Source organism: Pelobates fuscus, chromosome 11 (genome assembly GCF_036172605.1).
Source record: "Pelobates fuscus isolate aPelFus1 chromosome 11, aPelFus1.pri, whole genome shotgun sequence".
Classification (NCBI taxonomy): Eukaryota; Metazoa; Chordata; class Amphibia; order Anura; family Pelobatidae; genus Pelobates; species Pelobates fuscus.
In genome coordinates this window covers 37597269-37612785 of record NC_086327.1, presented here as the reverse complement: position 1 = coordinate 37612785, position 15517 = coordinate 37597269, and the positions used below count along the sequence as shown (strand labels likewise).

The following is a 15517-nucleotide window of genomic DNA, read 5'->3' as shown; positions in this document are numbered from 1 at the left end:
GGGAGAGGGAAGGCAGAGAGCTATAGTGTTAAGATAACATGCTTGTATTCCCAACACTATTGTATACTTTAAGCCTGGCTGGTCACCTAAATGGTGAATAGGACACTATAGCATTAGGAAAATGTATTATTCAACACCAATGTTCCACAAAAAAAAAAAAAATTATATATATATATTTTATTTTTAAATAATTAAAAAAAAAGTGAAGTTGTATTTAATAACTAGAGTCATTTACTATGCAATATTGAGTAAGTGCTGCCACCACAAGGGTGATGGTAGAACTAACATTTAGTCCAATAAGTCAGGCCCTGTATTCCTTTTGAAGACTGTCATAGTTCACACTCAGGGCCTTTGCCTGTTTAGCAAATAAAACATGAAATTTGCAGTAAGGTAAAATTAAACAAACACACACCAGAAAACACTTTTTGGTTGAACTGGTCCCAGGAGCACCTTTTATTGCAAAACAAAATTTACAAAGTCAAGTTCTGTCATCCAAATACTGGGAAAGAGACTGTTCTATAGAAATATATTCAAGTTTTTTTTATAAAATACGATGCGAGAGGTAGCAGTTGTAGCACATTTTACTTGGCCAGCGTGTGCTTGTTGAAGAGGTACTCTGCCATGCCAGGATGACTTCCCCAGAGTTTCTTCAGGCTTGTGATGTGGTCCCCGAGCTTTTTCATGGTCTCTGTGCTGTCAGACAAAAATGGGTCCTCCAGGAAATCACACATCTGCAGGAAGATCAAAAGATCACAGCAACTGGCAAGAACAAGCCTTTAACAGTTACATTCATCAATCCAGCAACATAACCACTATAGTGCGGTGTAGTGGTTATGGTAACAGGAGTGTCCTGCCACCCTCCTCCCCCATTTAAATTGGTCAAACCATCTGACCATGGTATGACTTCTTGAATTTGATCTGTGGGGCACTGCTCCCTGCCTCCTCTCCATTGGAAGCTCAGTGTCAAGCACAGCACTGCTCAGCTCAGCTTATGGGCCAAGAGCTAAAAGCTCCCAGATCTCATTTAAGGATGGGAGGAGGCAAGGAGCAGCATTTGAAGATACCAAATGGTTTGGCTATGTACTTGGGTGGGTGCTAGGGGTGGGTGCTAGGGCACTCCTGGCTCCATAGCCTCTACATCACATTGTAGTGGTTATGGTGCTTAACGTGTTTTTTTTTGTTTGTTTGTTTAAACCAACCTGGGAAATGTGGAGAATTTGAATCAGAGTCACAAATTAAATGCCAAAACAATACTTTGAGCCAAACAAAGCTATTTATTAAAGAGAAAGTGTGCATTAATGGGGGAAGGGAATTATAGCTCAGGAGGATTTGTTTTCTCCAAATTTGACTTGTCAATTCATCACTATGCGAATAGATCCATTAAATATGTAATTTGCTTGTCACAATATATGTTATAGGAAAAGGGTAGGCAACATTCAGCACTCCAGATGTTGTGGACTACATCTCCCATAATGCACTTACAGCTATAATGCAGAGAAGCATCATGGGAGATGTAGGCCCAAAGACCTGGAGTGGTTAATGTGGTCTATCCTGTTATAGTGAATAAACTCCACAATGTATACAAGTGATTGAGTGGTGTTGTGGGGATTGTCATTTATCTACAAACTGTGCAAGTCAAAGTGTAACATTAACTTACATGTGGGTCCTTTTTATCCCCAGCTAAACTGTGCAGATCTAAGATAGCTTGGTTTACAGTCTTCTCCAGCTTCAGGGCCAACTGCAGTGCTTCGAGCCCATTGCTCCAGTCATCCCGCTCTGGTTTCTAACAAGGAAGCATAGTTTGGGTAAGGAGAACACTTCAAGTATCAGATACATTTTTCAAATTACCTGTTATATAGAATATAACCGGACAAGAAAGTCAAACTTTCTAAATAGGATGCACATACAGAAGCTGGATCATTTACTAAACTGTTAGTCTGTGGAAAACGGCTATGACATCGCAAATTTTCAGGTCAAAATAGCAGAGATAGAAAGTTTGTTGGCAAGTTGAATAATAAGTAGGTGGCAGAATGGGCATGGCTGCTGCCCACTCAAAACCAAAAGGAACTTTACTCCTTCCATCCCCCATACATAAAACAAAGAAAGTCTACTGAAACAAATTGTATTTACAACCAATATCTTTAAAAACCAGAGAACTAGACAAGTAACTACTCCGGTAAAATGTATCCATGCTCTGTTCCCACCCTTTCTAAGGCAAATCACCCCCACCTGATTTCTTTCATCTTTGAATATAAACTGTAACGTTACTCCAACCACAACCACGTCTGTTATTGGCGCTTCTGTGCCAGGGTCAACTTACTCCCACGCCACACGTAGCTTAGGTATTATAAAAAACACTTTTGAGCTTTTCTTTTGTGACCTAGAGAATAATGCCAATAAGGCATTAGTTAAAAAAAAAAAAAAAAAAAAAAAAAAAAAAAGTTTAAAGGACCACTCTAGTGCCAGGAAAGCATACTCGTTTTCCTGGCACTAGAGTGCCCTGAGGGTGCCCCCACCCTCAGGGACCCCCTCCCGCCCGGCTCTGGAAAGGGGAAAGTGTCTAAAACTTACCTTTGTCCAACGCTGGGCGGGGAGCTCTCCTCCTCCTCTCCGCCTCCGTTCCTCCCCGTCGGCTGAATGCGCACGCGCGGCAAGAGCTGCGCGCGCATTCAGCCGGTCGCATAGGAAAGCATTTACAATGCTTTCCTATGGACGCTTGCGTGCTCTCACTGTGATTTTCACAGTGAGAATCACGCAAGCGCCTCTAGCGGCAGTCAATGAGACAGCCACTAGAGGAAAAAGGGGAAGGCTTAACTACCGTATATACTCGAGTATAAGCCGACCCGAATATAAGCCGAGGCCCCTAATTTTTCCCCAAAAAACTGGGAAAACTTATTGACTCGAGTATAAGACTAGGGTGGGAAATGCAGCAGCTACTGGTAAATTTCTAAATAAAATTAGATCCTAAAAAAAATATATTAATTGAATATTTATTTACAGTGTGTGTATAATGAATGCAGTGTGTGCGTATGAGTGCAGCGTGTGTGTGCGTATGAGTGCAGCGTGTGTGTGTGTATGAGTGCAGCGTGTGTGTGTGTGTGTATGAATGCAGTGTGTGTGTGTGTGTGTATGAATGCAGTGTGTGTGTGTATGAATGCAGTGTGTGTGTGTATGAATGCAGTGTGTGTATGAATGCAGTGTGTGTATGAATGCAGTGTGTGTATGAATGCAGTGTGTGTATGAATGCAGTGTGTGTATGAATGCAGTGTGTGTATGAATGCAATGTATGAATGCAGTGTGTGCAGGGCCGGTGCAAGGATATTTGCCCCCCCCCATATGTCCTGACCTCCCCTCCTCCTCCCTCAGTGGTCCTTACCTCCCCACCCCCGTGTTCCTTCACCCCCCTCCCCCAGTGGTCCTGACTCACCCCTCCCCTAGTGGTCCTTACTTCCCCCTCCCCTCCCCTAGTGGTCCTTACTTCCCCCTCCCCTCACCTAGTGGTCCTTATCCCCCCCTCCCTCCCCTAGTGGTCCTTATCCCCCCCCTCCCTCCCATAGTGGTCCTTATCCCCCTCCCTCCCATAGTGGTCCTTATACCCCCCCCCCTCCCACAGTGGTCCTTATACCCCCTTTTTTTTTTATTATTTTTTTTTTTAATTATTATTATTTCTTATTTTATTTTTTTTTCGTCCCCCCTCCCTGCTTGATACATGGCAGGGAGGGGGGCTCTCCTTCCCTGGTGGTCCAGTGGCAGTTCAGTGGGGGGGAGAGGGGGGCTGGCAGAGCTGTACTTACCTGTTCTGCAGCTCCTGTCAGCTCTCTCCTCCTCTGCGCCGTCCGTGCAGCTCCTTCTATCAGCTCACACTGTAAGTCTCGCGAGAGCCGCGGCTCTCGCGAGACTTACACTGGGAGCTGACCGAGGTGCTGAACGGACGGCGCGGAGGAGGAGAGAGCTGACAGGAGCTGCAGAACAGGTAAGTACAGCTCTGCCAGCCCCCCTCTCCCCCGGTCTGTATTATGGCAATGCAAATTGCCATAATACAGACCTTGACTCGAGTATAAGCCGAGTTGGGGTTTTTCAGCCCAAAAAATGGGCTGAAAAACTCGGCTTATACTCGAGTATATACGGTAATTGATAAACATAGCAGTTTCTCTGAAACTGCTATGTTTATAAAAAAATTAGTTAACCCTAGCTGGACCTGGCACCCATACCACTTCATTAAGCTGAAGTGGTCTGGGTGCCTAGAGTGGTCCTTTAAGAAACCCTATAACGATACCTGAAGATGGAAATTATTTTCATTCGCAGTCTGTTTGTACCTCCCTCAATTTATTAACAGTCATCTCTTCCACAACTGTACATCCCCAGACATCTTTCAATCCCCTATTGGGTTGCTGGTGGAAGTGTTAATTGGGTCCCCAATGATTTTGCAATTTACACTAACCTTACATCCAAATCATAGAACAGCTGAATATGAACATTTGATTGTCATTTAAATGTAAAGGTGTATCAAAGGGTTAGGAACAAAAAGGATTTTTTTTTTTTTTAAGATGCTTTACACTGTAGGTTCCTTTTTAAGCAGAGATGGGCTTAGCAATCAAACAAGAAACAAAAAATGGGGACTTCTTTATCCTGTAGCTCTGTCAGGACAAGGTCTAATCTGATGGACACAAAGGATGCACTAAAGTGGACCAGTCTCTTAGTAGCTTTCGATAATTAAATTCTTGCTTATTACATTTTATTGTTTTATCTAAAAGCAAGGTTGTTTTACTTATCACTGTTCTATCTGGCTTTGGAAGGATTAACCAAAATGCAGCCTGGTACATCATCTGCCAATGAGTTACAGCCAACATTATAACCAACAGATGCTTATGCAGATATACAATGCATGTGTCGGACAACCTTGCTGCTATCAGATGTCTCACAGCATCAGTCAATGACAGTTCTCTCTTCTTGATCATGTAATAGGATACCATGGGGATGCAACTCTTGGCAAGAAAGGTTGCCAGGAGTTACAGAGAAGAGCTTAGTACAAAAGCAGTTAGTCCTAGTGATCTCTGTAATATCAATACTGTAATATTTTTTTTTTTTTTTTTACAAGTATAGATTTTAATTTCCTTTGCATCCTGTACAAACATGACCAGCAATAAAAGGCTGCAAGTGCTGGATGAGTTGGTAATGAATAACCAAAAAGTTAACGGCGATTCAATACAAAAGAAATAAATGTACATGCGTATCGAATCCTGCAGCACTTGCCCCATTGCGATACACAATACAAACAAAATACCCAAACAAACCGTGGTGTGCTCAGAATGGGAACTTCTTTAAAACCAATCTGAGAAAATCTATGAGATGTACTCAAAATGCTTTTTTTTTTTTTTTTTTTTAAACACAAAAGTAAAAGCCTTAAACTTTACAGCAGAATTCAAAAGATAAAAAGATTAGTGAAAGATAAGTACTTCAACACTTTGTAGAAAGACACGGCCTCCTCGCTCATTCTGGTATTTGATAAATTTTTCTGCATGTTCTTTTTCCTGCTCTGAACGTTCCCGAAAAAACTTTGAGAAATTGGCAAGTGCGACATCATCACGGTCAAAGTAGTATCCCTGCGGAAAAATAAACCCTGGTAAATATTCACATAGATCAGTGCTCCATCTTCGTTGTGGCCTTCTTAATGGAACTGAAGATTTGGATTTCACACGGGTTAAATTTGTTTTAATTCCCCAGCATAACAGAAAATTGAGTGTAAGACAAACACAAACCTCATTTTTTTCCTCACTGGACCATCACTTCCAATGCTTTTCTTTTGTGCACAAATGGTTAGAGAGGAGGCCAAGGGAACTGCGATGGATGGAAGTAATAATGTGGTAAAAAGGAACAGTGACTAGTGGAGAGAAGGTGATGAAATGGTAGAGAAAAAGGAAGTAACAAATCAGAAGAAAGGCATGGGGAAAGTAAGCGTAGCCAGAGGCATACCTAGGTTAATGTGCACATATTAATGTTTGGGCACTGCACCCCATAAACTGTAGAACTTTTGTATGTTGCTCTGCACTCCCCCTAAACCTCTTGTTAAAGAAATTACACACTCATTCACATGAGACACTATTATGAACATATTCTGGAGCGCATCACAGTTATAGAATGGGATAGTGGGCTGCAAGTAAATGAGAGAATATAACGGAAGAGGTGAAGGAGGCCCTGCTCAAACAAGTGTATAATGAAAAAGTAAAAAAACACAATAGGAAGAACACGACGTCAAAGGGGAAGAGGGATTGATGTATATTAGGATTACCAAAAATCAGTCCGTAAAAGTGGTGTGTTGGAGAACCGAACAGTGAAGGAGAGAGTGTAAAGTAGGCTATGGACTACCGTGTTCTTAAAAACACAAAAGTGTTTTAAGCAACGCTGGACGTCCTCACGCTACGTGAGGACCTCCTGCGTTGCCGAAATCCCCATAGGAAAGCATTGAGTAATGCTTTCCTATGGGGAGGTCTAATGCGCGTGCGCAGCCATTGCCGCGCATGCGCATTAGGTCTCCACGGCCGGCTGACGTCGGCGGGGGAGGAGAATAGGTGGAAAGTAGGTGGAGACTGACCAGCGCCGAGGGACATCGACGCTGGACTCCGGTAAGTCACTGAACCCCTTCAGCAACTTGTGATGGGAGGGAGAGAGGCACTACAGGGTCCTGCAGTGCCAGGAAAACAAATATGATTTCTTGACACTGGAGAAACACTTTAACCGAGAGGACTATGAGGGCGAGAAGGAGAAAGTGTGATGAGTGCAAGTATTTTGTCAAAGTCTATTGCCTGCACATATGGTATTATATTTGGATGAAAGCATAAAAAAAAAAATAAAAACCCAAGTTACCTTTCCAGTTTTTGGAATGATTTCAGTTGAGACCTTTTATTCAGACACTCTTTAATTCAGGTCTGGCCATGTCTTGATAGTATTCGTGTAATGCAGCAATAGCGTTACATTAGGATGTTTACATCCATATTGTCAGTATACATTATGGACTATTTACTAGCCCTATTTGCAAGTTGACATATGGTCAGACACATGCCATGCTGTGTCCTGGTAAAAAAGGGCACAGTGCCAGGAGGAGCTAAGGGGCAAGGGACAATTTAGTTGCAAACTGTACAATGGTTAGCTATTTGGTTCTTTAGCCTTAAAGGGACACTATGGTCACCAGAAAAACGACAGCTTAATGTAGCTCATGCAGGCTGAGCACTATAAACACTACCTTTTCAGAGTAGAAGCATTGGTAACATTGCTGCCTAGTAGCACCTCTACTAACAGTCATTCAGACTGGAACTATGGGTGCCTCTTTTCTGCATAGTGTGGAGCACCTAAGTTCAGCTTCACTCTCTGTATAGAGATGCTAAACACTCCCCCGTAGAGATTAATTTTGCCACGTATGCGCAATAGCCTTGGATTGGCAGAGATCATCAAGAATGAGAATCTCAGCCAAGGAGGCATGGTCAGGCACAGCAAGGGAGAAAAGGAAAGTTTGAACACCTCTCCCATGCAAAGGGAGCAGGGACCTAAGAGTTAAACACTATAGCAGGGGTAGGCAACCTACGGCACTAGTGCCATGCACGGCACTCGAGGTGTCTTTGCACGGCACTCAAGGCTGCTAGAGCCAAACAGGCTCTGTCCTATCAGGAGTCCCAGTAAAACTTCAGATATCTGTTAATACGAAGAGGTGGTGAAGAGCAGTCCTCAATTTATGCATTGCAGCACATATGGAACTTGTAAATAGGAATCCACACTGTAGCAGAGCAGCCTGCAGTTGCTGTTGCAGCTCCTATACTTGAGCTATACCTGGCCGGCATGGTCCCCACGGAAGCCACCCACACTGCTAGATTTACACAGAAATGCAGAATAACCCTCCCCTCATACAAATAATATAAGCAGCCCCCACACACTACCAAACACACAATGTGACCTATCCATCCACACACAATTCCATAAGCAGCCCTCATACACAGCCCACATTCATATGTATCATACAAGATACCATAAACTTCTAATGAACATATACAATATAATAGCTCATATACGCACAAATACAACGATACAAAGCAAATTCAGTATAAATAACACAAGCAGAATACGGCAGCATACACACCTCAATTTAAAAAAAATAGGATCGCCACGCAACGTCACAATCCTATATCGGCACAGCGCTGCTAAAAGGTTGCCTACCCCTGCACTATAGTGTCAGTAATACATCATTTTTATTCCTGACACCAGTGTTCCTTTAAATGTAATATTCACTCGGAGTTCCACTTTATGAATTAACTGTCTAGCTACTCTAGCTCATTCTGTGCTCCTGTCCAAAAACAAAAAAAACAGCAGCTACTACAGGAGCTTTGTAGTCATAACAGCAGGTAGGAAGCGATTGTATTATGTAAGCTGCCAGCTATGCACAGCGAAGACAAACTTACATTGACCTCAAGTTAAGCTTTTTGAATAAGCTTTTTAAAGGATTTAATGTTTTTAGATAAACTTAATATACTAATATTTTATATCAATTATTTTAATAGTTTATCCAAAATTAAAAGCTTTTCAGACACTTATCCAAAAATATTAACATTGAAGCCATTGTGGTTAGAGGTGAAGTAAGCATTGGTTGGAAGGATTAACGCTGTGTAAATTGGAATGATGGATTTGTAAACAATCGATTGCACGCTTTGGAAAGAATTGAGACGGTAAAGGAAAACATGCAGTCAGTTAGCAACTGTTTGATCTATGCAAATGTTTGTTTTTCCCCCCTGTAATAAACCTTCAACACCAAGCAGGAAGGGGTTTTAGATGTTACAATGTATAGGTTAGTACATACAAATACAGCAGTGTTCCCCAACCCCCGGGCCGCGGACCGGTACCGGTCCGTGGATCAAACGGTACCGGGCCGCCCAGGGGTGTGGGGTGTGCGAGCCTGCCGGCTAATGCAGGGCTGGCATTGCCCAAGTGCCAGCCCTGCAATGTGCCTGCGGACCGGAGGGGAGATCAGAGATCTCCCTCCCCGGTCTGCAGGCACTGTGCTGACAGCCGGCAGGGGAGTGAGAGAGGACCCGGGAGCTCTTACCTGCAGCTCCTCCGGGTCCTCCTCTCGCGAGATTTGGAGCGTTGCCGCGGTAACCACGGCAACGCTCCAAATCTCGCGAGAGTGAACTCTAGCCCTGTAACTGGGCTAGAGTTCACCTCACCACCACCGGACCACCAGGGAATCCCCACCGGACCACCAGGGACTAAGAAATGTCCCCCCTCCTCCCAGTAAAGGTAAGAAGGGAGGGGGGACATGAATATCTTAATTTTAATTAAATAAATTTTTAAAAAGCCTCCTTACCCCCCATACACACACTGCCCCATAAACACACTACACACACTGCCCCACAAACACTGCCCCATACACACTACAAACACTGCCCCATGCACACACTACACACATTGCCCCACAAACACTGCCCCCATGCACACACTGCCCCACAAACACTGCCCCCATGCACACACTGCCCCACAAACACTGCCCCCATGCACACACTGCCCCACAAACACTGCCCCATACACACACTACACACACTGCCCCACAAACACTGTCCCCATACACACACTGCCCCACACACACACTACACACATTGCCCCATACACACACTACAAACACTGCCCCATACACAGACTGCACACACTGCCCCACAAACACTGCCCCATAAACACACTACACACATTGCCCCATACACACACTGCCCCATACACACACTGCCCCATACACACACTGCCCCATACACACACTGCCCCATACACACACTGCCCCATACACACACTGCCCCATACACACACTACACACACTGCCCCATACACACACTACACACACTGCCCCATACACACACTACACACACTGCCCCACAAACACTGCCCCCATACACACACTGCCCCACAAACATTGCCCCCATACACACACTGCACACACTGCCCCACAAACATTTCCCCCATACACACACAACACACACTGCCCCACAAACACTGCCCCCCACACACACACTGCAACTCTCACACACACTGCCACCCTCACATACACACTGCACCGCTCACACACACATACACACAATTTTGAGTCTATGTCTTTATGTGACTGTGTTTGTGATTTTCTGACTATGTATGTGTCTGCGTGTTTTTTTTTAATATATGTGACTGTTTGGGTTTTTTTTGTCTTATTAAATCAAAACAAGCGGGCCACGGAAAAATTATCAAACGTTTACCGGTCCGCGGCGATAAAAAGGTTGGGGAGCACTGAAATACAGTGTCCCCAGAGCCTGGGAAGCATTCTATGTTAGAACCCTATAGTTTACTACACACAGAGCATTGAAAGCTGCAATCCCCAGGGCTGAACACACAGAATCCCTGAGACTGGGGATTCTTTGTTTCCAATAAATGACTTTACACGGTCACTAACAGCACAGGGGAGGGGGGATGTGTATAACTGTAAGATAGGATGAGCTCTGACAATTGTTTCTTGGTGTTGACACAATGACACAGAATGGCTCACCATGGACAGGTAGACATAGGAGCTGTGATATTTCATGTTCACCATGCGGTTGAGGCCTGCCTCACAGTCCTGGTGGAAGTTGTGCCTGATCTGGGATTCCATCTTTATCTGTGGCTTGCAGCCTCAAGAACCATTTAATGCATTCTAGCTTGGCAGCCCCTCCCCCACATGAAGCCTGTGTGAATAAGCCCCACCTAGCCCCTCTCTGCCCTCCCTTACAAATGCAGTGAACACAACTCCCTCCCATCACATTAACTATATGAGGTCGGGGGAGGGGGGTGACCCAGTACAGCTAGGATTGTTAAATTCTCATTTTTGTGCTGTGTTTATTATATTGTTATAGTTACACAAACATATTTCTGGTGTGAAAGCAGAGCAAGTCAGGTACTGTGCTTTCCTGGGCACACTCCACTTCCTGATGGTATTCATATGGGTTCATATGCTGCAGGAATAAAGCTCTCTCCAAACGGGCAGCACTTTACTCTCTCCTCCAGTTTTGCTTCACTCCCACCTTATTTGATCGCTATTTCCTGTCCTAATGTGTTTTATACCCCACCTCCTATAGACTGTAAGCTCTTTGAGCAGGGTCCTCTTCAACCTATCGTTCCTGTCAGTTTCCTTGTAATTGTCCTATTTATAGTTAATTCCACCTCCCTCACCCCCCTTAATATTGTAGAGCGCTACGGAATCTGTTGGCGCTATATAAATAATAAAATAATAATACTAAATGGCAATAATAATAATTAGTAAATGTGGAATTTGGAAGGAGCTGCCTTAATTGACTGACTTGCCTTCTGCACCATGTGTGTGTTACATAGTCTAGGGCAGCACTTTTCGTTTAAAGTCATTAACTGTGTTCAGAAAAACACAGCGGATGGGGAAAGCTTACGTATATCAGCGCTTGATTATTTTCTCTTATTTTTATTTAATTGAAACAAATGTCACAGAAAAATGCAATGCAATGGCGGCTGCTGTGAACCAAATTCATTAGACTGGCAGAGAATGATGGGAGTTGTTGCAATGCACTGTGGACATCTACTGGGCAAGTTTAAAGGGATTCTTTAGTGTTAGGATACAAATCTGTATTCCTAACACTATAAAGCCCTCTGATGCCCCACTCTCTAGTGTTTCCTGGCAATTAAAGGGTTAAAAACCCTTTAATCACTTACCCAGTTCCAGCGCTGATGTCCCTCGCCACTGGGTCAGCTCAGGGTGGACCTAATGCGCATGCGCAGGGTAACCACATCCACCATGTTTTCTGGGACACTTATCACATTAAAATGGCTGCCCTGTAGTAAGGAGAATTAAGAAGAAGGTGTATAAGATTAAGTAACTAGGCAATAAAGAATTATGCAGAATCTGAGTTATACATACTGCAGGGCAAGCATTTTAATGCGTTTTTATAAACATTACAAAATATGTGTTGTTTTTTTTAAATTGTGGATCTGGTCACCCTGTGAATGCGCTGCAAGAGCATTAGTGCATTAGACTCTCCCCATAGGAAAGCATTGCTTCAATGCTTTCGTATGGGGATTTCACTGAGAATGCGAATTTTTCAGTTTCAGCTATTTTGACCTAAAATTTCAAATTCACTTTTAATTCTCACTTTAGTGAATAACCCTTTTAGTGTTTCCCAGAACACATATCACTTCTTGAAACGTGTAGATAAATATATAGAGAGAAAATATAGAGAATATAAAAAAAAAAATAATCTAATTTCTACCAGTTCCAGAAGCAGAGAACTTTAAAAATATAGGAACTGCAAGAGTGTATTTGGAAACATTTCCAAACACCAAAGGCACAGTTTGGCTGTGCACACATTAACCCCTTAAGGACACAACTTCTGGAATAAAAGGGAATCATGACGGAATATATCCGTCATCTGTCCTTAAGGGGTTAATGTTACAATTTAGTGTTCTGTTCTCAACAACTTGGTGTTTTGTAAATATGTTGCATAATTTCGGTTTATTTTCTCCAATCCACTGAAGGACAGTTGTTTATCCAGAATGTAAAATCATTTTCCAGACTTCTCTTGATACCGGAGAAACTGACGGAAGCCAAGCACAGAGAGATGGACACAGGTTTCTTCAGGAAGGAAGAGATTCTTTATTGGATCACCGATCGGGACTCAGAGGGACTAGCGTCACCAAAATACAGCAAAGTCTGAGTACTGAATACATAGAGTACATTCCTTATATAGCACTGTAGCTCCTCCCACAATTAACTACACCCACACATACCCTTAACCTATTTAATAAATAGAGTCTAAACTCATCCATCCGGTCTAACCACGTGGCTCATCTGATACAAAGGAGAGGGACGCGTAATTCCAGTTCTTACATTCCTGCACCTGGTCAGTACAGTGATAACAGTATCTTAGCTACGTGTAATTAACTAACTGATACTACAAACACATATACATACATATGCCTTGTGGCAATCTTAGCCTGCTAAACTTGTATTTTACTGGAATTACATCACATTCCCCCCTTTGATGCCTCTGATATTTCACAATTACTTGAGGCATCACTTAACCTTGGTTTGCATATACCTCAGGTTACCATGAACCAGACCAGACTTATCTTATGATGTGAATCTTTTAACACTCATCTTCCTGCATTGGTTCTCCTTGATCTAGAGCCTTATACTTATATATCGCCATTATCTGTGCAGCAGCCTTCCTCTCTGCTATACTTCCTATCAGGCTTTGCACAGACCTAACTACTAAGGGTATAAGACACGGTAGGAGTAGACACAACAGTAAAATCAGTAGGACTCCACCTACCACTGCCTTAAGCCCTCCAAACCACTCATACCAGCTACCAAACCAACTACTTGGATTGTACCCTTTCCATACCTGAGTAGGCACATGCACTAGTTTAACCATATGGCTAGTAAGCTCAGCTATTGCTTGCCCTTCGTCATCTATTTGAAGACAGCAATTGCTCAGGTTAAACTTCCCACATACACCTCCCTCTACTGCCAAAAGGTAATCCAAGGCTAATCTATTTTGGTACACTGCTGTCCTCATCCTGGTATTATGCTTCGCTAGAAGATTGAGTGCTTGTGAGGTCTCATTAGTAATAATCTCAACCACCGCCTGTAATCTTATAATACGGTTGAGCATATAAATTGGGGTTCTATAACCAAAGGTACCATCTTCTGCCCACGTGGCTGGCCCATAATAATCTATGATACGCTGGGGAGGCCATTCATTATCTTCCCAGGTGCCTATCTCTAAGGGTCCCCTTTTCTTCCTATGATTCACATCATACACTTTAACACCTAAAGTCTCACCTGTTTCAATCGGTAACAAGAAGAAGGATGGTTTGAGCATACCCAACACACATGCCCCTTCCCAGTCCTGTGGCAACTCCGAATAGGCTTTCTTACCACAGATCCAGTACAAATTTGCTGGGGCTCTCCAGGTAGATGTGATGGATAAATCAAACCACACATCCTTTAAACTGGCATATCTAGCAAACGGGTTAGATGGTTCTGAGACATTTGAAGCCGACCACCAAGTTGTATTTTTAGTATCATCATCATAAGCTTTTTGCCCTAGACAAGTTAATTCTCCTACAGAAGTATTATACATTATTCCTTTCCTTGCTATGCAAACATAACCTATGATGGAGGTCTTTAATCTCCACTCAGATTTACCTCTAACACTCAAATGATAATCGGCTTGTGTAGATATTAGTTGGTCAACTGCCTCAGAACCGGACATTACCTCCTTTGCTTCCCAAGGCCATTGGTCTCCCATGTTAGTACCTCCACACACATAGCAGTTGGTAACATTAAGACTACCAGCAATACTTTCAGCTAGGTCAATGAACAGGTTTTTAGCGTTATGGGGGATCTTATTATCTATACTCATCTCTTCATAAAAGGAATGGTATACTTGATGAGTCTGGGAGGATACCGTATCAGTCTCTATTCCTATAAACAATAATGTCCCAGGATCTAAACCCGTCCCGTATATCTGAAACCCAAATAAATTTCCATACTTATCTAGGAACTTGTCGGGGTTATTAATAAGTATATGGACTGGGTTGCATTCCATAGACTTACAATAAGGGCTAGTCGGCAACTTAGTCACTATCATGTCTTTATCTACTGTCTGTCCCCAAGTCGCCCACCCCACACAAGACCAATATGGACAAAAGTTATAGTCTTTATTTGGGCATCTAGGACTCACATATTTATTTTTACTACTGGGACAAATATATTTATCATTAGACCCATACGTCCTCTCCCATCTAAGATCCCCACATACATTCCACGGTTTTCTACCACTTGATATCGCCTTACATGCATCAAATAGCAGAACACCCGAAGAATGTACGGATTCTAACACCGTCTTATTAATTAGGGTCCCCTGAGGATCTCCATTCCTGAGAGTCAACCAAATTGTACGAGGTTGATACTCTGGACTGAAGCACTTAGGTTCTCCTACTCCTAAATGGCACACACTATAGTCTATATTTAGGTATCTACATCTTGATACCTCTCCTTTACATTCGTATTGTGAATGCCAAATTAGGGTTTGGGAAATATGGTTACCTGTTCTCGTAGTCTTAATGCATACCTCACAGCTAGGAGTGTCGGTACCTCTACCTTCCTGAATATAAAAACACATATAAATAAACACAATCAAAAGCACATCTTTCGCCGTCATCCTCAGTCTTCGTCCGTGCGATGGAACCTCAGCTTCCAGGATGTGAGGGCTGCAGGGAATGGAGTTCTGCTCGTCTTCACAGGTGTCCCTTCGAGACTTTCCTGGCTTATACACTATGTGTTGGTAAGCGGACAGGCTTTATTATGGCCTTCTCACTCACACCTGTAACAATAAAATTTGTAATCCACAATAATTCCTCGTTACTCCGACTGAGTAGTGCGTTTCAACCGGATCTTGCAGGGATTCTCTGGATCTGCTGTAATTTGCCAAGAATCGACTGCTGCTGGTTT

At 43.1% G+C, this 15517-nt stretch overlaps 1 protein-coding gene across 1 annotated transcript; it reads right to left on the bottom strand.

Annotated features, from left to right (window-relative positions):
• Positions 1-422: 422 nt before the first annotated feature.
• Positions 423-10689, bottom strand: LOC134577314 (ferritin, lower subunit). The gene is made up of 4 exons (XM_063436010.1): positions 10547-10689; positions 5457-5603; positions 1658-1783; positions 423-731 (listed from the first exon to the last, which is right to left on the bottom strand). Exons 1-4 carry the CDS (start codon positions 10646-10648, stop codon positions 582-584), a joined length of 525 nt encoding a protein of 174 aa, XP_063292080.1. The 5' UTR covers positions 10649-10689; the 3' UTR covers positions 423-581.
• Between the last annotated feature and the right edge of the window lie 4828 nt (positions 10690-15517).